This window comes from Geospiza fortis, unplaced genomic scaffold (genome assembly GCF_000277835.1).
Source record: "Geospiza fortis unplaced genomic scaffold, GeoFor_1.0 scaffold112, whole genome shotgun sequence".
Taxonomy (NCBI): Eukaryota; Metazoa; Chordata; class Aves; order Passeriformes; family Thraupidae; genus Geospiza; species Geospiza fortis.
This window is the reverse complement of record NW_005054298.1, coordinates 15,304,201-15,332,004: the sequence shown is the minus strand read 5'-3', so window position 1 is coordinate 15,332,004 and position 27,804 is coordinate 15,304,201. Positions and strand designations below refer to the sequence as shown.

Below are 27,804 nucleotides of genomic sequence, written 5' to 3'. Positions count from 1 at the left end.
ATTTGTACTGCTGAAAGCAAATTGCACGTACATTGTTCGTCCTTGTTGCAGCGTGATTAATCTAATTGACTTGGTCTAATGTAATTTGACTTGCTCTTCCATGTGCCAGATGATTTTTGTTGCCTCAAGGGCTTTTTGCAGTCACAGGTAGCTGGGCATAGGGCAGAGCAACCAAATGTTCTGTTAGGTTTTGGGAAACTTCAGGCTGAGGTGAAAATACAGTGGCTATGGGAGAACTGTGAGGAATCTCAGGGGTACTTTGTGCCCTGGTTATTGAAATGTTTCACAGAAAACTGTTTCACAGACCAGCCATGGTGATACTGGAACCAAACATTGATGTTAGAGGAGGAAATAGAGCATTCTCTGTGCTTGGGTTGGTAAGCAGGGTAGAAGACAGGTAGCACTCTTGTGTGCATTAAAAAAGTGTCATGGGTAGAAAAAAGGGTGGGGGTTGTTGCATTGTTTTAATAGTTTGATAAAACATACAAATATATACATATATGTACTGAAACAAGTGGTTTGACATATATTTACAGTACTCTAGTGTTGTCAACTGCTCTATGAGATGTTCTGGTCAGGACTGGGGACAATGGTAGTGACTGCTGGACAACTTGGTAGTGTGTCTGTCTCCCGCTTCTAACCACTGAGCTATTGGGCCCAGCAGGAACTGACCAGCAGCCTGCAGCCTCCTGCCTGCCTTTTTCCAAATGTGTTTCTTTAAGGCAGTGGGAACAGTAGGAGGTCTGCGAGGTAGCAGTGTAAATACGAGTTCCTGTCGCTGTGCAGAACGAACGTTAACGCTCTGGGTGCACAAAGTCACTCACCAGCTTCACGGCACAGATGGCAACAGAGGACTGTTTAATCCTTTCAAGCCAGGAGTCGGATTTTCTTGGCATGGTATCCATTGCTGGCAATGGCCACGTTGAAACTGCCAGTACCAAAGAGCTAAAGGTTTCAAATGTGTTACTCAGAGGACTAATTGGGGAGAATGGTGGCTAGATGGAGGAGGAGTAATTGCCTAGATCAGATTGTCACACTTTGCTGCTGCTCCTAGAGAAAGGAAAATGCAACTTAAATCCTCGTTTGTTGTTAAAAGCTACCAATAATTTGGTACTTGGACTTTACTTTTAACCTGGAGGGTGGGGTAGCTTGAGAAGTGAGTTTGTTGTTTCATGTAGCCTCAGTGACTGTGCTGTGGGATTTTGTTATTGCTGAAGATCCTTGCTGACTTCAGTATGTTCCTGGCTCACAGCCCCTTTGATCCATGTCCCAGTCCCAATAGCCAGCCTCCTGGCCCCTTGACACTTATGAGAGCTGTTTGCTGAAATGAATGGTTTTTGAGGTGAATGCAGAATCTGTACTGAAAGCTAGTACATACAGCTGAAGCTGTTAAAGCTTGCACTGCTAACTCTGTGCTGTCAGGTTTGTGTGCTACATCATATATTCTCTATCCTGCTGCATTGCTGTAAAGCTGGCATGAAAAGTGAAAAGTTGCATAAACTGTAGTATGCACCCTGATTTAAAAGAAATGAGATGGTGTATGCACGTGCTTGGAGAAGATGAACACTGCTAGGCACATTCCTAACATGTAGAGTATTATTAATGACTGAACATATAGACTCAAGAAACTTGTTGCGGTAAGAGGGGTACATCCTGCCTTTGTATTACTGTGACATTAGGTTTTACTTTATGGAATGCAGAGAATGTGAGATGTTAGATATTGTTTGTCAGGAGTCAAGTCTGAGGGAGGACTCACGCTCCTAAGCGGGCTAATTAGGTATGTTCAGTGTCTTTTAAGGTCGTTGTAAACTATTAAAAATTAGAGCTTTGTAAAAAAGAGAAACAAGCATGGGTGGTGCTTCTAATATAATCCTAAACTGAATGGCAGAGAATCTGGTGGCCTGGAAGAAATATCCCTGATGCAAAAGACTTGAGACTGAATCAGGGCAGAGCTCTGGAGGTCAGACACAGTAGCCATGTAAAGCATACTGAAGAGACTGTTCAACTTGTGAGAACATTATTTTGCAGTTCACTCTGAATTTGATATGCTTTTGGCAAGTGTTTGAAACAGTCATAGATTTGGCAATCTTTTTCTAGCAGATTTGAAATGTTCAGTCCTTAAGAACTGCTGCATCATTAGGTTATGCAAAACAGGGTACAATTTTGTAAATATGCCATCTTGTACTGATTTGACATTTGTTCTATTATCTGAGAATATGCTAAAGGGAGAGAGACCTTCAATTTCAGCCAAACCTTAACTTGTTTGTGGAGTGCTGATAAAATGTTGACTGCTGTGTGATCTTTAGAAAAGCCAGTTACACTCAGCAGGGCCTAATTCTCAGTACTTGTTCACGTTACCTTTTCAGAGCCTTTGTCCTAGCTGTGTAACTGTAAAACAGAGGTAGTAAATAGAGTTTTTTTTTTTTTGCTGTCCACTTAAGGTTTGTTCAGCTGCTGTTGCTTTGTTGTCTAACTGTGCCTACCTGAAAGTGCTCCCTATCTTGCAACCTTCTTTAAGGACACAAAGGTACGGTGTCCTTAAAGCATGTTTTAGGGAAGGGACTCTTCATGTCAAGTGTGAGTACAGCAAGTGAACTATCACCAGTGATAAAAAAGCAGAGAAAGTATCTCATATGCTTCTTCTTTCTGAAGTATTTTTACAAATAACTTTATTTTATTTAATGCCTGAAGAAGAAAAATAGTGACATCCTCTTTCTAAAACTGCTTTTGCCAAGTCAGGTTCTCAGAAGTGTAGCTTAAATCAGACTTCTGCTCACAGAAGGTTTACTTAAAACAGCATTGCTTTTCTGCAAGAAAGCCTAGCAAGGTGGTCTATCCATTTTCCCTCTGCACATGTGGGAAATTATGTACTCAAAGGATACTGGTTGTTTTGGCTTTTTCTTTTTGGTTGTCGGTGGTTTTTTTGTCTTTAATCTCACTAGGCCATTTCTTTCTCATTTGTTCTTTTGGTGAGCTGGTTTACCAGTGCTCCTCAGTGCATCAAAGTGCTTTCTCCATATTTTGGCACTCACTCTTACTCCATGATACCAAATCATCTAAATGGAAAGTATCATGCTTCCACTCTTGGTGGATTTCCATATATTGGATTTCTGGTACTCTCTAGCCTTTGTCTACCAAAAGAGGGCAACTGCAGTGTTACAGACTGGAGGGTGGGGGTTTTTTGCCCTGTCTGTTGAACTTGGTTTTTAGATTTCGTTGAATACATACAAAGAACTTACTTCATGTATGGAAGGGTTCTGGTACATCATTCTGCCATGACAAAAGAAATTTAATATTTGTACTTGCTTTAAAGATTCACGAGTGTACAAGAGACAAGGAAGTCAGAACACTTCTTGTCTTGGCAGTATAATGTATTTGACTTTTTTGGGATACTAATCCTTGTGCAAGGATACAGCCTTAGTACAAAACTAGGAAGAAAAGCAAGTCGCTAAATTCTTCTGTTCATAATTTTTTGTATTTTTTTTTTGCCAGATTAACTGGTTGTCTTATCAAGCCTAAAATGTCTTGTCCCTGTTGTTCCTCTTCTTTCTCTGCTCATGGCAGAGCACCATCCTACTCCCTTTCCTTGCCCAAATTAAAAATCTTATCTGCAATCCTCACTGTCTTCATTCTTTAGTCACAGTAGCAAGTTAGGCGAGCTAGAATGTTCTAGGGAATATGTTGTTACTATGTTTTAAATTTCTCGATTAATCATAGTTGCTGATTATTTCATCTTTTCATCACTGTATCATATTTCCATTCCCAAAATGTAGCTTGACTTCTATTTAGAGATTTAGTCTAGTGATTTCCGTTCAGGCATTTCTATTTCATATTTGGAGAGCGCATTTTTCTAAACTTCGTGTTACCCAGTTTTACTGGAGACTGAGGCAGTATTAGCTCTGGTGCCTTGCCTGCAGGTGAACCTTCTGGGGAAGATAACATGTGTAGCCTCTGCAAGATCTGCTCCTTGCTCTCACAGGGTGCACTGTTGCCATGGCAACATTTTTTTAAACTTGTCTGCAGTCAAACAGGAAACCTATGGCACACGGTGTGCTGCCGGCTACTACCACCGTGCTGGCCATGGATTGAATGTGAACCTCACTGCAGAGCTCTTCCCCTGTGCAGCCGCCTGTTCCTTGGCACCATGACCTTGGTAGCAGCTGCAGGCAGGTGTGGGGTGCTTGGAGTGTGGGCACCCTGCCCTGGATGTGTGACCGTGTCCCTTGGCACTTCTGAGGGGCGTAGGCAGGGCTCTGCTTGGTTTGAGCTGAGGGACCCCAGACAGTGTCAACACAAATCAAATTCAGCTGGTAGCAAGTCATACCCTCATAAATAGCACCTTTTTTCTTTTTTTTTCCTTTAATTTCAGAGTTCAACAGTAATGGCCAGAGCTGAAAAATTCAAGGAAGTTGAATATCTCCTTATTCATGGAACAGCAGATGGTGAGTTGCAGTTAATTAGACATTTTAGTATTACAGACAGGTTCGCAATTCTACTACTGACAAAACAAAAGCATGAAGGGGCAAGGCTGTTACATTTGCGTCAATAAAATAATACCGATTTCTGCAACTAATCTGTGTTTCAGCCAGCAGTGCTGGGGAGTCTAGTGTGTACATTGCTTTGATTTTCCCCCAGAGTATTAAAAAGCAGTTTTTGTTTACCTTTTCCTCTTCCACTTTTCAGATAATGTTCACTTTCAGCAAGCAGCACAGATTTCCAAAGCTCTTGTTGATGCTGAAGTGGATTTTCAGGCAATGGTATGGTTCTGTTTTGTTTATTGTTATGAAAATGAGAATAATAACATAAGCCCCCTGTGGTAAGGTATAAATTCATTGCCTTCTTAAATCAAAGTTCATATAGTTGCATTTCATGTTCAGTAACTGAAATGTGAACATAAAGCACGTATTTTCTTTCTGCACAACAAAAACTGTAAAGCAACACCATCTCATATTCAATCCTTTTTACCTAATCCTTCATTTTCTTAATTTTTTTGTGTTCTCAGACAAATAACCAGTCACTTTGCATATACCTAAGTGCAATGAATACTGTCTTAGAGATAGGATAAAAGGAAAGGTTGGCTTCAGCAAAATCCCAGATAGCCTGTCCATCACATCTGGTGTTTACTGTACTTGTAAGTCAAGCAGTTATGTGCCCTTTCTTATGTTGTGCGTAGAAGTTCTCAGACTAAGGTGCAAGCTTTTCCTTTCCTACATTCTCTCAGCCCTAGAGGAGCAGTGCTAGAGAGGATGATGTGTAGAAGGAGGCCAAGTGCATGGTTTTCTTTCAGCCAAACTCAAAGGACACACAGAGGGAGAGGTCAGGCACCCCTTGTAACTGCACAGTTGAATCTACCCTCCATGTGGACAAGCCACATGTTGTTTTTACACCTTCAGCATAAAAACAGAGCATGTCCCACATGCAAAGAAGGAGCTTAAGTGTCATAGCAGCTTCCTACCCCATCATGTCTTTGCCTCTATGCTGAAAGCCTCATGCTAGGATCATTTTAAATGGCTGTGCAGGTTTTTATGTCTGTCATTTTTGATTTATATCATTTAGATGTAGCGGCAACTAACATTCTCTGTATTTCTCTTTCACACAGTGGTACACTGACAAAGACCATTCCATCTCCGGTCAAGCACATAAGCATATTTATACCCACATGAGCCACTTCATAAAGCAGTGTTTCTCACTGCACTAGCACCAGCATTGTGCTTGTTAATGATGGTACTTCTGCAGAAAACTCTCACATAACGTACTCTGAGCCAGTGGTACTTCTCCAGAAAACCCTCACATAATGTACTCTGAGCAAGTCTAAATCAAGATGAGACAAGAGTCAGCTCTTGGGATACCGGTGTACACAATGAAATGCTAATCTTTGTCATGATTCCTGTTGCCAAGCAACTATTGCATTTTTATTGATTGTTTAATCGGGTCTTAACATCAGCAGAATGATGTTGCAGACTTCTAGGAAGCATGGTACTTGCTAGAGTAATTACCTTCTGATATTTCAGTCTAAAAGAGGAACAATCCAGTTTGTATATTAGAGAAAGGAATGATAAAAATGTCACATCACAAAATAAAAAAATAATAATGTTTCCATCAAAAATTAAATGAACCTTGGGGTAATTTCTGTGAAAATAATGAAGAAACATTTTTGCAGAAATTCGTAAGGCTTGATAATTATTATTTTAGAAGGGTTATAAGGAATACTGCAATGTTATTATGTGAAGAATGAAATACTTTACACTGCAGTTCCTGAAGTGAGTGTGGTTGCTCTGCAATCTCTTGTATTACAGTTACAGAACTCTTGCAAGGCAAGCACATAACCAGCTTTCACCAAAGGTTTTGATGATACCTAATCAAACCAGTGCCATTGAATTTCTTTGTGTGCTATCATAAAGTACTGTTATTTTTGTTTATTTTATAGTAAAAATGGCTGCTACACTGGGAATATGCACTGCAAAATCTCCTCTGGGAACAAGAGCCCTATTTTTTTAATGTAGAAGTTGCTCATGTACTGATGAATAGGAACTGGTTCTTACACTGAAACATAAAACATTGCAATGTGAACTCGCAGTCACTTACAGCAAGGGCTGGACTGTCACTCTCCTGTGAACATGCTCTTTGGCAAAACCTTACCACCTACCAGTACATATCTGCTTTTTTTACAGCACTCCAGGTAGGCTTCTCCATCTAATCTGAGGATTAGTTTTCTTAATTTTGCATAGAAAAAATGCAATCCACTTGTACTAAAAATTGTGCTGCTTTAAAATAATAAAGACATTAATTTATGAAAGGAGGTGTAGTCCATATAATTGAAAATATTGCTTCAGCGAAAAAATACTCAATTATTTTTTAATCCCATTAATTTTGAGGATGACTTACAGTGAAGCTTCTGATTTTGTGTAATGGTATCATATAATGGAGTGTGACATGATTATCTAACACTTAGCTTCTTGGTATTACATGCCAGCATCTGATTATGTCTGTATTGTGGGTTATTAGTGACATTAGGTGTGAATGTAAAAGTACTCATGCAGACAGATAAAGCATGGGTAAGAATGTTAAGACACTTGGTGCAGCTTGTCCTTAAATGAGAAAGACTCAAATAGAAAATCAGATTTTGTTTTCACAAGCTAACAATTCCTTGACTCACAAAATAAGATGGGTGGTTTTGTTCTGTTTGTTGGGATTTTTTTGAAGCATACTGGAGCTGGGTTTTACAAATACCATCTTGGGTTCAAGGGAGTAGTGGCTCTAATGTAGACTGGCACCACTATTAAAGTTCTACAGGATTACAGGCTGTCAATTATCTCCAAGAGGTTTTATCATCACATCTCTCATTCTTTTGACTCAAGGCAAAGAAACCTGTATCAGTATAAGGTAGATCCCAGCAATAGAGACAGGTTATAAGAAAAGATAATCATTATGATGTGGCTTGCGTATGCCAGGGTAAATAGTTAAGATTTATTTTAATGTTATCACTCACACTGTCATAAAAGCAAAAAAAAATATTTCTGTAATCCAAAAAACTACTTTCACCAGGCTCTCATTAGATAAGTGCAAGAATTAGTATAATCAAAGAAACATTTAAAAAAATCAGTGAAACTAGAAATCATATGGTCTAAGTCTTTCACTAAGATGCAATTCTTTACATCTGACCTATGTTAATGATTCTGGCATCTCACTGGCAAACTCCTCTGTACTCTCAATACCTCAGTCTTTTCTAACTGTCTTACCTGGGAGGCATTACATAATGCAATGCTAATTATCTTACTTTGTCTGGAAAGCAACTTCTAAGATATGCTGCTAATGGACAATGATACAACTTTCAAAACAAAAGAAAACTTCATTGCTATAGTAAGTGTCTTAATTAACATCAATTCAGTGTCTAATTTTTCACTGTGGTAGAACTCCCTCAGCTCCAAAAATAATAGGATGATAGAGCTGCTTCAGGGAACTGACAACTTGCTTGAACTGCATGAGCACAGGTAAATAACTAAAACTGAGGCCACAGAAAATATCTAGCTCATTTCATTAATGTCCAAAGCTAGAAGTCAGTTGTGCCTGAATTATTGCAACATGCTAGTCAGTTGCACATCTACCAATTACGGGTTTTCTCTGTATTTTTTCCTATGTGAAATGGATGTTTTAAGTTTGTTGCACAATACACTTCATGTAGAATCCTAAGAGAAGCAGCAGAAGTTTGAGGTGTCACTGTTACCATTCTTAGGCTAGGAGACTTTTAGTCTTTGGTTTAATAATTGGTAAAGAAGCTCAAAAGGGATTTAGTGAGATGGAGTCAATACAGTACGTAGTACTGCGATTCATGGCCTTAAATTTTTCGGTAGCAGAAACTTACTGTTCTGAGAAGAGCAGAAGCGTTTTAAATTGTATGACCTTACCTATCGATCTCTAAAAAGATCCAACTACTCCTGCTTTGTCTGCATCATCTCTCTCAGGAGGAAGGGGGACCAGCTCATGAGTAGTAGATTGGAGCTTTGTTCCCATTCTGTTCCTGGGACAGAGAGCTCTGAGCTGTCCCCAGTGTCACACTTACTGTCCTTGGTCAGACCAAATACATCACCACCACCTCCACCCAGGGAGCAACACTCACAGCCTTGCATGTTTCTGTGAGATTCCACTTGAAAAGAGAGCCATGCTGGGCTCTACCGCTCATTAATTTGTGAAGCCTATTCAGGTCAGGTAGACATTTCAAATATTGCATGGTATTGTAAACCTCTTCTGGGTTTTGCAGTAGAAAAAATAAAATTGAAAATTAGTTAGGATAAATATTTATTTTCACATAACATATCTTAATTGTGAAAAACACAATAGTCTATTCACATGTACACATAAACTTTTGTAATAAATTACATCCAAGAAGTTGAGTAATTTTGAGCAGGAATATGAAATTAGAAGTAAATATAGCACTACATCTGCTTTACATTGTGTGTGATTTCAGAACGTTAAGATTAACATTGGAAAAGCACTTAAATTCACGCAAAACCAGAGTGTTTTAAAATAAAACCACTCTGAAATACTGAACAGAAATACAGAATGCCATTGAATACACTGATTTCTTAATATTCTAAGAGTTGGTCAAGTGAAGCTAATACATTTTGATTGTATACATTATCTGTAACAAAGTCAGCAACATGTTAAAACACCATCAGGCTGCTTTCAGGACAAACCAGTATTGAGCTTCTATACTAACCTTAAAACAATTGGAATCTTACAATTTATCATCAAGTACACAAAACAAAGCATTTAACCTTAATGTATCAGCATTTTTCCTAAATTTACACATACAAAACATTGAATTAGATGTGAATTCTTCTTTGCGTCCATTAGATTTTTTTTCTCCATAAAAATGGCTTTTAATGGGCTTTGATAATGCTAAGGTAAATTTAGAACAGTGACCCTATTAAGTTTGCAGCAAAATGCAATTATTTATGGCTAAAGTATTAAAACATACACACACACAAAAAACCATTGGAATACTTTAAATGTGCTGAATGGGAAAACTTGTTCATGAGGTGTATAGAAAATTTGCATATTTGGGAAAGCTGGGGAATGTTAGAGCCCTATGGATGAGTTCTTATGAAGATTGCAAGACTACAATTCTTATTTTTAGGATTCAAAGTTACAGCATAATACTGAGAGTTAGCTTTCATTTTAATAATTTAAAAATTTATCTTAAAAAATTTAAAAATCAGTGATTTCCAAATAACACAATAAAACTTCAGCTCCACATCCCTATTCATTCAATACCTAATCTCGCAGTCTTTTACACAAAAGAACAGCTTGAAGGATCAGGCAGTAACAAAATCCATTACAAAAAATGTAATAGCCTTAAAGCCACATTTTACTTTGCAATGTTGTTTTTATCTTTTAATTGATATGTACTTGATGGAATAATAAAGAGCTGTAACAAAACAACAGCAGGATACCCATTTAATTATTATACACAATCTCTGAAACTAAGAGGTTTACAGTTGTTAGTGGAGAGAAGACTATATAAATATGTCCTTTATGTGGCTGAATTTTAGGCAATAAAGAGGAAGATCATTGGGCAGGTGATAAAACTGCATGTGGGGTATAGTTTGTATCTACAAAATTTTCCCTATTATAAAATAATGGATTGATTAGTGACAAAATGCATTTGTTTGGCCTACCATGGCAACATTCATACAATACAAGATACGGTAATCACAAATCGCATTTTAAGAAATACTGTACCCATGTTTCACATCAAAGGATGTGGTGGTGTTCTTTAGCTAAGGTGAGAAAATGCTTTAATATATAATTTTATATATATATATATAGGACTATGTTCCAGTTACATACAAATTTTAATATTAAATACACTGTATTAAATCAAGGAAAACTTCACAAATACAGAATCTGACCCTGCAATTCACTTTGCAAAACTGAATCCATGACTTCAAATGGACAGATTAAGGAGGAAAGTATTATCCTTGTTAGTTTGTTCACAGGGTCAGATCAGTTGTTATTTTATAAACTTCTTAATGTTTGCTCGTCAGTTTGGGTCTCTTGAAATCATTTACTAGTTAAGTGATTAAAAAAAAAAATTGGAACAAAGGTTTTCAAGTTCATCTTGAATCAAGATTATTAAGTATTCTCACACAGAAAAAGTAGCAAAATACAGTACAAACCTATTAACAGGAAAGTTGAATTTGAAAGAAAATTTGCTTCTTACATTTCTGATACAAGTACTGATAAATGGCCAAGATCAGCAACGAGCACAAAGATTTTTTGCATTGGCTACTGCAGACATTTACATTGATACTAGACAAGGTAGACGAGGTGGAATGAGACAAGTATTGCACTACATTACCTGTGCTAGTTTGAGATGAAAGACAAAAGTTACAAGGTAAATAATTTATATTTAGTGGTTGTGGCACTCCTTTAATTCGTTTGTAAAAAATTACTTGAAGAGCAAGTCATAGACAAGTCTCCCGGTCAACACCTTTCCCTGAGTCAGCTTTCTTCTCTTTTCTGATTTCAGCACTAGGAAACGAAAGGGGAAAAAAAAAATAGAGTTACGGTAGCACTATCACACACTCAACTATATATATAATCTACCTGAAAACCAACATTGCACAGATACTTTTATTTTTCATGCTTCATGGCACAAACTGGGAAAGCAGGTGAAAATTTCTGTGCTGAATGGTGTAGAAGACATCAGGCAGCATTTTAGTGATAAGGTAGGTAAAGAACTTAAGATGTACAGACAGCCAGCATGCAAGCAAACATAGCCACTTATTTTTACTTTTTTGGCAAATACAACTTAATTTACTAAATAATGGTAATGGTATAGTTCTCAGACAATACCAGGGCATTCTTAAACGGAACAAACAAGAGGTCACAATAAGTATTTCTTGTCTCTAAACTGTATTCTATTGTTCAACTATACATTTAGGAGGAGTGTTTCTCTAGAGAACTAGAGTAGTGCAAGCCAATATCCAACAAATATTTGGCTTTCAGTCTTGATTGGGGAGAGCAGAAGTCTGGGGAGGATGGGGAGAGACAATATTCCCCATGTGGAGTGTAATACATACTTCCTCATAAGGAAATAAATAAAAAAAAAAGCCTGAAAGATCAGACACAAGCTGTATCATTCAGAACACTAAACGAGAGTTCAAATTTGGATTCAGCTTTTTTTTTTTCCCCAGTTAAAACAATGTTGATTTGCCTACAGAAAGCAATATACGTGCAAAGCAGATGATTTTTTGTGTGAGTGTCCTAATTTACAACAGCGTAAATAAATAAAGAGTCATGTTCTTCCAATGAGTCTCAATCACAGCATGAAAATGCAAAGAGGCTTCCACAACACAGGCAAATCAAGCCTTCAACAAAGAGTGGCAGGGTATCTAAAGAAAACCAGATGGTTCTGAGAACAAACCTGTAGCAAGCACATAACCTACCAGGTTTCATGGGAATAATTCCTTAACTAGAATGAATGAGAAATAGGCTGAGTTACGCAAGGCTTAAAGAAAGCAAGATCAAGTCTCAAATTCTTACGGCGATTCATGCACAATTCTACAACCATTTGACATTTTTCTTCACGTAAAAATTGCTTTAAGATACAATTCAGTTCAGCCAAAGCTTACTTCTATGCCTATGGCAGCTTCCAGAGGTGTTAATGGAAATAGCTAAAGAATACCAACTTCTGCCACTTCAACTGCCAAATCTGTCACCTTCTGTAGAACAGTGATAGAATTGGGTACGTTACACTTTCTGCACACAAAGGGTATGCAAACAAATTCCAGGGGGGGTGAATTGAAAGTGCAGCAGTACAGCAGGCAGGGAGTTACCTGTGCTTAGTAAAAGCAAACACTGAGGTGTTGTGTGCCTTACAGTCTACATTATTTCCACGTTTTAGGTGCCTCTGTGATACCAGGAAAGTCTTCCTTCTATTTAGGATTCACATCTCTGAGCAGCTCCTGCAGATGTGGGCTTTAATGCCTTGAGAAATTTGAAAAAAAAAGGACAAGTCCAGTCTTTTTCCAGTAAAACATGTCACTGGTGGATCTGTAAAGGGGTTGGAGCTCTCTTCCTCCCTGCCAAGGGAGTAGCCTAACACGCCTGAGCAGGAAGGTCTGGGATGTGGGATTTTCATACCTTCAGGTGGAAAAGGAAACTCACTCATATCATCTACAAAGTGTCAGATGCATCTTTCTCCAGTACTTTAAAAGACCAGCTAAGACCAGTCTATCTCCTGTCCATGGTCAGATGTGCATATGCTTTGAAATTGGTCTCTGAAGGGCTTAATACTGTGAGCAAAGACAGAGGAATGTTTATTTATATGTACCAAAGAGGGCTGTGCTTCAGATAAGTGCCTTGGTGTTCCACTCTACCAAGAAAGGCTCAAAGGCAGACCTTTAGGTCCCTGAGAATTTCAGTGATAAAAAAACAAAGGTTGGAAAATTGTAGAGTTCAGGTGCCTCTATGGCTAGGCAACTTGACTGAATCCCTTCTAAGTCCTCTCTTTAGACAGGTAAAAGCATTCAGGAGCCTGGGATGTAAGAGCTCTCTCACACTATGCTACTTCACAGAATCAGCGCCAGGGCACATTTGTGATAGAAATTATCCATGCATCATACTGGGAAGTCATTTGTATAAACCCTTCCTGTCTAAAATCTCTTTTTGTAGATGATCTTAGTTTATAATTGGCCAAGTCAACTCAGCATTTAATTACTATGAGTAACTTCTTGTTAATTGGTCAATGCCTTGCATAACAGGCATTACATAAAATCATAGTATACTATCATAATTTAATTATCCCCATTTAATAATGTTTTGAGATATAAGGAAGCAGAACTGACAGCAGAAAGGGAATACAAAATGTTATGTAGTTGAACTTCACAAAGCACCAGCAAAATTTATTTCAAATGAGATTTTTTTCCCTCTCTATGATAAGGTACCCTTCACTGCAGAAATTGTTAATTTAATACTGCTGATCTTGATCAGTTGCAAAAATTATCTTACAACTGCTACCATTCCAAGCTTTTTTTTCCCCTCACAAATCACCTAGGATTGAATTATATCCTTATTTAATGATACATGCATTATGTTCTATAATATTTTTGTAGTTCTGTCCCTAATATGACTTAAGATTAAAGTAGCTTATGGCTTTGCTTATCAGAAAAAAAGTCTTTCAGGGTTAAAGCTTGTTGAATCTACTTCTCTCTCAGAATCTGAGACAAGCTAGAGCACCTGAAAATGCAGGATTTCAGAGTCTTTAAGACTGTTTGTTTACAATAGGACACTCATATCTAAAACCAGAAAAACCTTTTCTCCTGAGTGTTTGTTTTCAAGAGCAAAGATACAAGAACAAATTGAAAATTAGATCTTTAGAAAATTATTTTCTATTTCATTAGTTTCTGTTTCACTGCAGTTTAAAGGGCAAATCTCTTATCTGAGCCACAATCTATGTGGATGCTCTTTGTTCAGAGGGTCATCTTTACATCATCTGTCGTACCACCAAAGAAAGCAACATCCACCAGGAAAAGTAAAACTCCTCTGTACCCAGGGGCTGTGAATGTACCACATCAGGTTCTTCTCTTTCTCCAGGCTTTCACAGCCTGGACAGCAGAGGCACTTGGCATAAGAAAACCCTCCAGTAGATCCTCCTCCCATGCACCACACTGATTTCAGTGACATGATCCTTTTCAGTCCATGTGTTAGGTGAAAGGCAAACAAGAACTAGGCTATTTTGACTCTCAGTGAAATATCAACAAAATGACCACTTTGGTGGGCTGCTCCATGGGTGCCTGAAATGAAGGTTCTCTGGTCATCAACTGCTCAGTCTTGTCTATGCAGTGCAGGGAAAGGAACAACTCTGAAAGGCAGCATGCCATTTTAGGGTAACAAAATTAAAAAACACTATCAGTACAAGTGTTCTCTTACTGCATCTGTTCACCTTGAAACAATGACTAGCTATTTCAAACATGGGCTTTTGAAAAGTATATTTAGAAATGGGCAGAATATAATTCTGCATTTTAAAAAAGATGACTAGGAATAAATGCAGTTTGACATTTGATACACTACACTATTTAAATACACAATTTTAAATACTGACCAAATTTCAAATTCTAATACTTGGGACTTTAATGAAGACATTTTACATTCTTATTTGAAATTTCTTCTCATCCTGTCTCCCCAAAAACTACACTAAGTCAACTCATTTGGGTTCCAAGGTGACACCATTTTGAATTGGAAGACACAATCAAGGAAAAGGTTGGGGTTGGGGTCTTACCTTTGGGGAATCAGCTTCTAGAGTGATTAGGAAGGGGAGCTTATGACAGAAGTGTGATACAAAACAATTAAATAGAAAATAGTTACATTTTAAATTTATGGAAGCAGAGGAAAAAATTCTCTTAGAAAATCACACTGTGCTTGAATTTGATATTTTCTTATTCCTGTCATAACTCCATAGCACAGATAAAATAATGTGTCTTCATTTTACTGGACTAAAATCTAAAATTATTTAACTGTTTTGAGTACAAGTGAAGTAGGCAGAAAAATGTAAAGAAATAATGCAATCATAAAATTATTTTCACTCCAAATATTATTAGATTGCATTCAGAGTACTGGGTTCTTCATACAGCTATTTCCAGGGCAGTGATGATCACTTCTTTTTCAAGAGGAAAGAACAAAAGCAAGCAGAAGAAATGCAATATCCAGGTGGAGGCTGGTGGTTCATTACACAAGCATCAGGCATGCTCAGCTTCATTTTCCACTGGAACATAACTAAGTACCATGCAAATATTTTTGATTTATGTTTTTAAATTAATAGTGAATTTGTGTTTTGAGCTCAGAATATTATGACTGGACATAAGAAATAAAACTGCAAAATGCTAAAAATCTTTCTAATCCCTGGTAAAATATTATAATATTGGTTTGACATCAATATATAAAGTATAATGAAGTTTAAAAAAATTAAGACCTTTTAGAAGGAAAGCTTGACTCCTTATCTTTTGCATTCTCTGAGGATATCAACAATGTCTTCCACACAGCAGTTTTTGCCATTTCATCAGAAATGTTTATCACAGATGGGTCATCTCTAGACAAGAATGAAAGTAAATACACAATAAAACAATCAGCAATCAGTCTTGTTACTTATTAACTCAATAAAAGTCCTTGAAAACTGATAGTGATGACAATATTTAAGTGCAGTGTAAGTTAAGAGACTATGTTAAACTTCAGAAGTCCTGAACAATTACTTAAATATTCTTTCAGAACATCTTAGCACTTTTAAAGTATTTTCTTCCTTCAACAGCAATTAATCACAGTAACATCAATAAAATTTATCACTACCAACTAATAAACAAGAGAAAAATAAAGAAGTGTGAAATTAACTATTGCCCAAGATCTCACAGCATGAAAGTGGCATCACTGGATTAAACACGATCCCAAAAAGTCCTACTTATGCTCTGAAACTCCACCTACTTCTAAAACTCTTTTAAAAGCAATCAAAATCCTTAACAAAATAAAATATTCAAGAGTGCTTAAATATTTTTTAATATTTAATTTAATAGAGCTAATAAAAATTCCCCAATTAAACAAATCAGTTGTATTAAGTAGCACTTTGTAGCCATTATGCTCTTTGCTTTACCTGGACAGCTCCAAACATGTATTTATACACTTAAGAATAAAAAAGTCTTAAATGTTTTAAGGGGTTGCCTGTACATTATTCCTGACTTCATGGTTACTTGGCATTCAGTAAACCCTCAGTAAACCCTCAGTAAACTTGCTGTTTGTTTTGGGGAACCACTTTAATCACCAGTATCTTGACTCTTGCTTTTAGCTACAGGACTGCAACCCTTACAGTACAGAGTCAGGTATTACCCAGGCAACTCTACCAACGACCACACACAATGGAGACCAATAGAGATCACAGTGCAAGATAAATTAAGCTACATACTGCTAATATAAATTACAACAAGAAGGTATGGACAAAACAAGAAAAGAACCAGACTATTAGTAGTGTGAAGAGTCAAAAGGAATAGGCTGGGATTTTTCAGAGACACAAATTACAAATCTCCCGATTTGCATTAGGAGACATTATGGTAACTTTGTGTTAAAATGTTAGAGAGAAGGCCACTCAAAGATGATGTTTCTAAACTCACATTCATGCAGAGGTTACCGTCACCAGATATTTCGGATCTTTTATTAAGAATTTATTTCTGAAACCTTTAAATTATATTCATTCCTTATGGGCTGGCAACATATATTATTACTATCTATAACATAGATGTTCATGCTTTTTTAGTTGTGTCAACCCTGCATTATGCTTTATCTACCCGGGACAGCTCTTGATTCACTCATTATCTTACATAACAGGATTGAATCAGAATGTTTTACAATGTAATACTGTAAGAACCTAGTTTTTCTGCAGCGTTTTCAAAATCTTTCCTGGATCCATGCTTGCATCAGGGTGAAGGGTTTGACCTGCTCTACATCTTCCTTTTGCACTGTGCATGTCAGAAGCCAAAGTTCATTGTGAACAGTCTAATCCTGCAGTCCTGTCCAATGGAAGCTTTCTGACTAGTGTGTCTTTTTCCTAGGGAATGTGAGATCGTGTGGAAAGGCTGGAAAAGGGCTGACCTTGTTAAATGCTGTAGTGTGTGGTTCAGTTCATCTATCAGTACCAAACAAACATTCTCCTGATATTCAGTAAGAATTATGAATAAATATTGTGGCATTTTTACTTTATTTAATTGCAACTCACCTAAAAGAGGAAAGGTATATTTTACCTGTAATGTCCTTCTAGTGGTAACTGAACAGTCCCTTCCTCTTCCATTGCTAACATACTTTGCTCTTCCTGGAACAAAGGAATTTAGACATGTGACAGGATATGAAATTGTGAAAGGTGAAATTTCTGTACTTTAATCATCTTTTCATTTTCTTTAAGTATTTATTTGAAGTTCTTAAAGTGAGACACTTTTCAACTTTTACTTAAATAGTTGACATTTAAAACCTTCTATTTTAAAAGTTGTATCTTCACTTAATGGTATTTTCCAATGCCAAATAGAGCATTGTTTTATAACAATAAAGAGGAGAATTACTAACAGTGAGTGAACAACTGTCTGGTGAATTTTAAATAACACTGATAACAGGATATATGCTTTGATGTTTACATGCAAAAGTTAGGGAAGATTATTTAAGTTTGTACACACAGTTTTAATATTGATAATACTGATTTTAATACTGATTTTTCAGTGAAAGGTAGTGAAACAAGAGACCCAAAATTAGTTTTCACTTGAAGAGAATTAGGAGATAAATCTACCAAAAACCATATGTAAAGGAATTACAAATTTAGCAAATCTGCCTTGGCAGAAGGGGGGAAGAATAGAGCAGCTCTCAAGTGCCACGTCCTGCCTGCAAGAACAAAGGAAAACAACCTCCAGAAGAGGATTCCCAATGTCCACACCCCTGGTCAGGATAAGCACAGCTGGGGGGTTAACAAGCCTTGGCAGGAAGGTGACCATCAAATCCTGCTCTAAATTGTTGCAGTGTGTGTGTGAGCCCAACAGACACCCAGAGACCTCCACAGCTTCCTTCTCTTTATAGCAGCTTTCCTTTGTAACAGTTTTCACCAGTGCCTGTCTGAAAGCATGGGTTGGCTAAAAAAGAGAGTTTATCATTTTCAGGCAGATCACCAAAGGCCCACGTGCATCACAAACACTGGTTTTTGGTATTAGCAGCAAGAGCCAGTACAGTCTTCCAAAACAATAGAATTTAAGTTCTCTCTGCTCAGAAATTTGTTTCTTCAATGCTTCATTATTTTAACTATTTCAAAAGTCACAATATTTTTTTTCTTCAAATGTGAAAGTTCTTTGTTCATTCTTGTCTCAGAAATCTGACTTAATTGATTAACATCAAAGTGGCTTCCAAAGGAGGTCTGTGAGGAGAAGGCACGTATCACATCCACTATAAATGTACAAAGCCCTGAAAAACACATGGCCTAAAAATATAAAAACAACTTAAGTGATGAAATTAGGATCCAATCAAGTAAGTTTCAGATCCTGTCAACTACACTTCTGAATATTCTTGTGGGTAGAATACTTCTATTTTTAAAAGCTGTGTGATAGCAACTCTCCAATTAATTCCTTAGGCTACATGTCAGAAGTTTTTTATTACTAGTTAATTTTGTCATTTCCAGGCTTCACAGCTTCATAAGTTTTTGACAGTTGAACAGTTTTAATAATAGCTCTAAATATTTAGAAATGCCAAAATATGTAAAAATAACCTCTCAAAATAGACAGTGAATGAAATAAAGTAACACCAGTAGATTTTCCCAGTTTTGTTTTCTGATGCCATCCTATCAAGCAAGGGAAGGAAAGTGACATATAAGCAAAACATAAGTATAACAAGGAATTCTTTCCAATAACCAGACCCACATGAGGAGAGCTACCTTGGTTACTTCTGGTTACTCTGAATTGTGATGACAACAGACACCGTGATGAAACATCTCTCTGGTCTGCTTTGATTCAAGGCAGAAAACAATGATTCACATAATTTTAATTTCAGCCTGGTAGTTTTACAGGCACATACTAAATAGTAAATAATCATCTGCATTTTTCTTATAGGTAAAATCTTTTCTCCAAAATATATTCCATGACAGTATGTTGAATGTGTCAAGGAAATCAAAGGTGAGAGTTACCAGGTTACAGATGAGGCAGGGAGTTGTCAAAGGTCACAGAAGAAACAATCCTAAAGGCAGAGTAATCTAGTTTGTGTAGTTACCCATTCAAATTATTAGCTCATGTTCTGTTTCTGCAAATAAAGCTACTAATGGGAACCCTTAACACACTCATTTCACTGGTCTTGGATCATGTCTCAGGGCATTCTTAAGGATAATTTTCAAGTTGATAAGGAATTATCTGAAAAGCATATTCTTTGAAATAGATGAGGAGTCCAGATCTGAAGCAGCCACCTGGGTGGTAATGCCACAAGATGTGAGTCTGAGCATTTGGTTAACGGGGTTAGCAGGGTTACTGACCTTTTCATTACAAAATGAATTGTTTCTGCAGTAGCAGAAGGACAGCTCTGGCCCAGAGTGTAACTGGGACACTGCACAGGGTCATGACATTGCTGAGCAAGGGCACGGAGCGATGCCTTGTGCCCTGTGTAAGGCTCAGAGACAGCTGGGACATCCACAGGCCTTAAAATCTGCACTTCCTTCCTCAGCATCTCCTGCAGGGATGAGACCCAGCCCAGTGCAGCATCCAAGTGCCCCAGGGCTAGGATCTGAGGGCTTTCCTACAGGCATAAGTTCATCTCTGCACACCATCTGAGTGGGTCTCAGAAGCAATCCCCAGGAGTACTGTGGATAATATTTTATATGACAGTATGGCAGCCTAAGAATCTACACAATCACCTAAGCCTATCAGATTTGTAACCTTAAAAGCACTTATGCAAAATATGACAATGTTACACTTAGATACTTTCAACAAATCTGCTTGGTACGTGGAATGTGCCCTACAGAATTTTCTCTACACGTCTAGAGGAGAAATTGATAAATTGCTACAGACAAAGAAACCTGAAACCATGACCCACCTCTTTCTCAGCATCTTCCAGTTTCTTTTTCTTGCTCTCAGGCATCAGATCATCTAACCAACTGAGCTCCCGCTTGGTAAAAAAGAAATCCATGAGTTTTCGGACAAATACCAAAGCTAGGACCTGAAAAGATATTAATTCAAAAAATTAGGAAATTAAACAAGTAAAACAGACAAATAGACTTGTAGAGGAATTCTTTCGCAAGTGACCAGTTTGGAGCTAGAATTTTATCCTTAGTTTGAATAAGCTAACAGCTGCTATTCCTTTGTTCAAATGAAGTATGGTTTGAAGCATAACAATCACTGAGGTCAGCAAATATGTTCTATTTTCTATTATCATCAGAGAAATCACTTAAGCAGCAGACCACTGTTATTTATCCCAAAACACAGAATTGTTAGGGTCCTCAGTTCAGTAAGCAGTCTTCCTTAATAAGTGAATGTTTTCTGTAACAGGATTTAGTAATATTCCTTAAATAAAAAATTTCAAATAAATTTTAGTATTTTTTCTTTGAAAGAAAAATTTTCCCTAAGAAAATATAAGTTGGGATATCCACACATTGGATATGTGACTTTTAACAAAGCAGAGGTTAAATGTCAATTTTTTCACTACTTAATACATTATAAATTTTCCTTGAACACAGAATCAATGCAATATTATAGTTAACTGTCCAAAAATATATTTTTTTCAATAATAATTATCCACAAGTGAAAATAATTATGTATTTTTAGAGGAAATAAAAAAATCATACCATCATAGGAAAGACAATGGCAGCTCTTGAAACCTTTATAATCCAGAGAAGCACAAGACAACTCAGCTGAATTATAGTGAAGAGATGGACCTTTCTAAGAGGAACATGCCTTAGATAAATAAAATCTGGCTGGTGCTTTGCAGGCATCCAGAATAACTTTATCCTGTCAAAAAGCTGAAAGAGAAAATTTTACACGTTTGGATCAAAATGAGGTGTAGGATCATCTATGCTGGCATTCACACACTGCCTCAGAGATCCTGAATATCCAAAGAATCTGTCTTGTTATTCTAAAGGCAAGAACTACATAATTTCAGCAGCACAGAAGAGAGTCCCTCGGTAACAACCATAAAGCTTTAATCTAGACTAGTCCAGCAGTGGCAAAGGACTTGTCTTCTCACCCACTGAGCCACCAGAGTACGAATGAGAAATGTGTCACTTAAGTAGAGTTTAATTACTTGGTTAGTCATACTTCAATGCCTTTCCATTTGAATACACATGTGCCTCCCTAGGTTGTATTGCAGATGTACTGAGACACTGAACTCTGCTGAATTACATTCTATCCATTCTATACTGCAGGAAATACCCTGTTCATTGGATGTTACACACATTGTCACTACACTGGGATGTTACACACAGAGGTGTTTACTTTGAAATCATGAACTCTTAACATCAGGCAAAGCCAGACTCCAGAGTGGTCTTGCATCAATTGTGACTCCAACTGAATGGAAGCTGGTTGATCCTGTTGGGCATGTGCACTATCACACTTCTTTCCTAATACATCCTAGACTCCTTTGTCAACAACTGAGCTCTGCCTCCTTTGGCACATAAAAGGCTGCTCATGGAGAGACCTCTGCTGTCTTTTATTTCCTGCAAATGAACAATTTTTCTTTTACTTCACCAGACACTTTATCCCAGGCTGTTTTCTTCTCCATATTTCACTTTATTCACAAAACCAGAAACAGAAAATGGAAAAAAAAAAAAGAAAATGAAAAAAAAAAAAAAAAGGGAATGAATGCCAGAAAGCTGCTAGGAATGTATGTGAGAGGTTCCTATTTTTCAGGCCTATTTGGCTCCATACTGACCCGAGACATTTATGTCATGGCACAGTGATTATGGTGATACACCAATTCTTCCTGCATGGATGAGCCATATTATATTCACACAGCCTTCAGCAATGTCAAGTTTTGGATATTTTTATTGAGCATGTGCAAACTGCATTTTTTTAAAGGCTTATAATTTAGTCAGATTTGAGTGTATTCCTTTTTCACAGAAACAGCAAAAAGCACATCCTCCCACAAAAGCCATCTTATCAAATCTCTATTCCTTATCCCAGCATGGGGGAGGAAGATAAGGAGGGGTATGCTATCACTTTTCCAAGTAAAGATAGCCAGATTTCAGCATGTCTTAAAAACACTCCTCAATAGTGTAGTGTCCTCTCTCATACGCCGGTTCTGAGAAACAGCTGAACCATATTAAATTGAAATTATTTAAACCTCAGTAAAAGCCAAACTACACTTCTGAGAATATCAACCCAAAGAATAAGAGATAGGCAAAGTTATAAAAGAAGAGTCTCTGAATAGAGACCACCAGTCAAAAAAAAAAAATCTCAGTTTTGCCTATAAATGGAGGTAAGCTGCAATCAAATGTAATGAAAAAAAATCAGAAATTTTCTTTGCTTTTTGTATTTGACCTTTTGCACAGTGTAACTTGTGTTTTCACTGTGTGGTTGTTCTTTCTCAGTTGTCTCGGAAGGTATGTCGATGCCTCATGGGCTATAGGATTGGACACTGTGCCATTTCATGCTGCAGTCAGCCAGGAGAAAAAGAGCACAGCACAACCCCAACCTGAGTGCTGGAATGCCAGCTTTCTGCCAGCTACTCCCACCAGAGGCCACGGCAGGAATGCTGCCCTTCCACTAGACTTGACCCTTCACCCCTGAAGTGCTTGCAGCAGCTCCCCCTCCCTGCCTGGAGTGTTTATCTGCATAGGAAAGACCTTCAAAATTTCACTTCTGTTAGTTTTAGGGCAAGTTAGCCCTAAAGGCAAAGTTCAAGATTAAGTGTAGCACTGCAAAGGAACTTGAAAAGGCAGCATGCAAGCAAGAGAATGGGCAGGCAGCAGAGAGGGAAGAGCCCCTGTTAGTTATTACTCAGTTTTTAGGCTCAGCAAAATTCTCTTGATAACAAGAGAGAACAGAAAAATCAACACCCAAAATATAGGGGAAAAAATGGAGCACATGGCCTAAAGGGAATATTCTATTTATAGAGAATCCATTTTCCTTTTAAGTAGTCACTTTCAAAAATTTAAGGTTGGCAACATTCCTTTAAGATTATACACAAAAGCTAATACAATATATAAGAAGAACAGCAATATTTTTTATAGAAAGCATCATCAATAACACACTCATCATAAATCCATTTTACCTGAATTCCCTTTAGAGATGAAGCGCCCATGTAAAGAAACACTCCATAAAGCACTGGCATAGGAATAAACTGCACAAACAAGCAGAGAAAGAGAAGAGCATATTAAATACTACTTAACAATTTTAAATGCTTCTAGAAAGACATTCAAAACAGTTGAAATACAAAGTGCCATATGCCTGCATTAATCAGACAAGTTGTAAATTCAGAGTCACTCAATTATAAATTAATAATGTTTCTCAGAGTACAAAGCAAAAGAAGAATCTGGCTCTGTAGTTTTATTTTCCTCTCATGGCCAGTTATTACAATATACTTAATTCCCTATTAATACAATTAACAGAACTACACAAAAAAAATTAAAGCCTTAATTTATACTTAAATTCTTTACTTTAAAGACAGCTCAGAAAAATGTTCAAGAGACACAAAATACTTCTTACTGCTAAAAGTAATATTTTGTGCTATAAACATTTAAAAATGGGTGAATGATTCTATGGAATGATTTTTAAAGAGACTATTTAAATGTTCAGGTTCACAGCAGAAACTGTGTAGGCAAATGGGTATGTCCATAGAATCTGTTAGAAATACTAAATACACAAAATGCATGTTCTGTGTGTTTTCAAAGTGAAGGCATTATCATATACTTAATAAAATACTGCTGGGAAGTACAATTTCTAAGGGCTTGTTGCCCTCACTGTGACAATATTCAAGACTAAGTTCTGGTTTTATTAAAGCCAGCGCCAAAAAATCTCACTGATTTCACAGAGACCAGATAGTTCTTTAAAAAGTATTACATATATACAGGGTATTATATATGACTGTAACTAGACACCCTTTTTCAGGACACTGGTGAGCTGTCTTGAGTATGCAGGAAGCATGAGATAATTTTTCTGTTCATTTCCAAGAAACAAACCATAGAACTTCTCTTGCAACTGTGAAAATATTTTTAAATTACTTGGAAACCACAAAATGTTTTTAAATTATCTAAATAAATTTTAAATTGGTATAATGAGACTGTTTCATGGTAATTTGCCATGGGCCCAAAGTACTGACAAAGTGTGAATACAGCTCAATGGCAGAATTCCCTTTGACTTCAGTCAGACCAGATTTTTATTACAAGGTTTTTATTTTAAAAATGCTAGGCACTTTATTAAGCAAAATTAGAATTCCTTTAAACTCTCATTGTGTAACATTATGCTGGTTAGTAATGTGCCTGGAAAGAGCATTCATTAGATATTACAGTAACAACAGTGAAATATTCAGTGCAGTATTCTTTACCTTTCCCTTACTTCCCCAAATTACCTTTAGAATACTTGTCAAAAAGACAGATGAGCCCATAAGGATAAATATCATGAGCCCTGTGACTCTTTGCTCCCGGATTCCAAGAAATTTTGGCTGCTCCCCTGGAGCGGAGCACTCTGATTCCAGTTTTAAGCTGTTCACATGGGAAATGGAGAGGACAGTGGCTGCAACAAACCAGGGCAATCCCATAATAGAGCACACACCAAGCATCACTGCCACCATGAGTAGGTCGAGGTGGTATCCACATCCTTTCTGTTAAGAAAAGTAAGGATGGAAAGAAGATGTAAAATGACATCTGAATTAAGGAGAACGCTCCTGGCAGGCATTCCTAATGAACAGCTAGAGACAATTGAAAATTTGAGATTTGTAGGAAAAATAGAGCTTCCTTCTATGTGTTATCCAGGCTGGGTCAGTAGGGATGCAGACTGATTATCTCAGGGGAATTCAGAGTGGTTCACACTCAGTGTTCAATGTCACTGGACTCCTTCCAGTTACAAGTGTACCACAAATCCACTCTACAGTGGGCACCAAACAGCTTTCCTGCTTATAAAATGTATACTGGTGAGACACTGGAAAATACATACATTTTCTGTTTTAACTAAGTCTCCTCTGTGGATAACAGTGAGCAGAACATCCAGCTGCCAGCTGCGCTGCCAGCTTCCCACTGCACTAATCTTAGTAGAGCTCCCATCCATTCTTACAAAGAGGTGGAAAAGTATGTCTTTTTATTGGTCCCTACATAAAAATCCACAACATTTGCAAAGTCAGTTTATGCTAGAAGGGGCCATAAAACCACAGTGTTCCTTCTAAAGTTTTTTAAGATGGTAAGCATATGATATATATTTTCAGTAACCTACTTTCAATCTTAGATAAGAGCAGATAGCTAGAAAATAAGATACATTAAATTAAAATATAAAATCTATTAAATTTAAACATTAAAATAAATTTTAAAAATTAAAATATAAAAACTGCTTTATTGGTTTCCTTATTCAAACATAGCATCATAATATCCATAGGAAAAGTCAATATAAAACTTTTGGGTTTGGATCACTTCTGTAGTGGTCAAATGCTACATAAATTTACCAACAGGTGGATAATGGTTTGCTTTCAAGCATAAAACCCTTTGGTCGATTCTTAGATAAGTTTAAAACCCTCCAATGACTAACTTAGCTTGAAAAAGAAAAATGCATCAAGCTTGGTTCTATAGATATCTGCTACCATAGCTGAACCATAGCTGAGTAGGATATTTCACTGCAATTTTAGCAAATATCCAGGACATCCTCACAGCTGCAAGCAGCAGCTGAGGCTATTTTCTTTTAAAAAGTCAGGTAGTTAGCCATCTCCACAAAACTTTGCAATATGGCAACAAATCCAGTGTCATGGTCTGATGAAACAGCGATGTTCATGCAAACAATGTGAATATGTTGAACCATAATTTTGCCTGTAAACCCATGCAAATGCCTTTTGACATAAAAAAAGTAACTAAACTAAACTTGGAAGGGTTTGCTACAGAGACTGCCAAAAGCTGAAATGTGCACTATCCAGAATTTGCTATGGGAAGTATAAAAAAAGAGAGGAAAATGAGTTGGAAGCAAACAAATCATTTCTTTATGAAGACAACTTTTACTTCTAAAATGGGAAGCGTCTGGGTTTATGAAAATGTAAGCCACATATCAAAATGAAAATGCCATCTTATTTGCTTACATTATTTAAAAAGGGGGAAAAGTAAAGAAAATGAAGAGAATCAACTCTAGCAACCTTCCCTCACTCCCCAAAAGTGCTTATGAGTCTTATCTCCAAGACACATCTTGACAAACTCAGAGATGTGTCAAACACAGATATTAGTTACAGGCACAATGCACTCAAAGAAAGAGTTTAATTCTAAATCCTAACAGAGACACCTTTTTTTACCTTCTGACACATTTATGAGGAATGTATCTGCTAATGCATACAGAATCCGAGAGCATTTCCTCACATTCATACATGATCTGAGGAACCTGACATATGGGAAGAAAAGGAAGCATAGCAACAGGTGATGCTACACCAGACCCCAGCAAAACTAAAACGCAGCAAGACAAGGGGGCAGCCAGGAGGACCATCTGACTCCCAGATGCCAGTGCTGAAAAAACACATTCCAAAGCTTGGCAGCAAATTCCTGCATCTGTCAAGTTAACCACATGCAATGCTATGGATTGACATGAAGAGCCAGGCTGACAAAGAGGGCAAAAAAAGAACATATCAAATGTCACAATCATCCAAGAAGAGGCAATGCAAAGTGAAGGTTGCAAATGCATTTGCTAAAGCAACTTGGGATTGGATTGCTGCTTATTAAAAGTATGTCAAAAAAAAGCCTAAGCTTGCTGCATATACATGTACAGAAACCTGCTGCTAGATTTTGCCCAACAGTTTTTCAGAGGGGTGATGTCCCTTTTTCTCTCTCCATCTGTAGGCAACTAAAGTGTTAGAGAACAGAGCAGGAAGTTGTCCTATGTTGTTTTAAGAACCCATTGTGCCTCTAAGGCTCAGTTTTATTCTTCTCCCTTCTTTAATGTAGGAAGGGCATTAAAAAAAAAGGATGGGTAGAACCACAGAGAAGGACTAAGAGAGGGAAAAAAATCTTATATTACAAAATAACCCCTGAGTAGTTTCTAAAAATCCATCCAGTAGAACAACACTGTCAATACCTGAAGAGGCCATTAAGATTGTGGTATTTAGAAAGACTATTAACTTGAAGGGGTTTTTTAGTGAATGAATCCTTCTACTAAAGCACAGAAGGCAGCACTTTCTTAACTCAGAATCTGTATTCCAAATAACATTCATAAAGTCTTCTGTAAGGCAGTGGATCACTGACACAGGGCACAGGTACCACACAGACCAACAAAGAAAAAAGCATAAAAATTTAAAGGGGTTCTATATAATATATAACAAACTAGCATACTAAAGTAGATGGATGCACATTACATAATCTGAAGCAGAAAACAACAGTGAAAGTATAAATTTTGACTGAATACCTTTAGTTTGTGCTCTTTTCTATTGATAATGACAGCTGTGATCTGCTGGTCCATAAAGATAAGGATCGTACAAAGCAGGGCTGGGATTACAGCAGCTATCACTGTCCACCAAGGATTAGGCCCCAAAGGAGTAATAAACCAGCCACGATCATCTCTGGTGGGCTACAAAAACAGTCATGCACGGCCAGTCAGAACTGTAAGGATTATTCACAATTCAATTTCACAAGAATACATA

The 27,804-nt window shown here is 37.2% G+C and overlaps 2 protein-coding genes across 6 annotated transcripts in view; one reads left to right on the top strand and one right to left on the bottom strand.

The window, feature by feature from the left end:
- The window catches only part of DPP4 (dipeptidyl peptidase 4), a 40,092-nt gene extending 33,296 nt beyond the window's left edge, over positions 1-6,796 (top strand). The window contains exons 23-25 of the mRNA XM_014306574.2: positions 4,370-4,442; positions 4,684-4,757; positions 5,600-6,796. Of these exons, the coding sequence (XP_014162049.2) occupies positions 4,370-4,442; positions 4,684-4,757; positions 5,600-5,698 (246 nt within the window). The 3' untranslated portion in view covers positions 5,699-6,796. The remainder of the gene's footprint in view (positions 1-4,369; positions 4,443-4,683; positions 4,758-5,599) is intronic.
- Positions 6,797-8,779: 1,983 nt separating this feature from the next.
- Positions 8,780-27,804, bottom strand: part of SLC4A10 (solute carrier family 4 member 10) — a 166,560-nt gene continuing 147,535 nt past the window's right edge. For 4 of the 5 annotated variants that reach the window (XM_031057835.1, XM_031057838.1, XM_014306731.2 and 1 more), the window contains 8 exons: positions 27,570-27,731; positions 24,559-24,810; positions 23,263-23,331; positions 20,840-21,013; positions 20,092-20,214; positions 17,286-17,353; positions 15,476-15,592; positions 8,780-11,034 (listed from right to left, as the gene is read on the bottom strand). In XM_031057835.1, the coding sequence (XP_030913695.1) occupies positions 10,968-11,034; positions 15,476-15,592; positions 17,286-17,353; positions 20,092-20,214; positions 20,840-21,013; positions 23,263-23,331; positions 24,559-24,810; positions 27,570-27,731 (1,032 nt within the window). In that variant the 3' untranslated portion in view covers positions 8,780-10,967. Of the gene's footprint in view, positions 11,035-11,951; positions 11,978-15,475; positions 15,593-17,285; positions 17,354-20,091; positions 20,215-20,839; positions 21,014-23,262; positions 23,332-24,558; positions 24,811-27,569; positions 27,732-27,804 lie in introns of all 5 variants that reach the window. The other variant, XM_031057842.1, reaches the window with a different exon arrangement.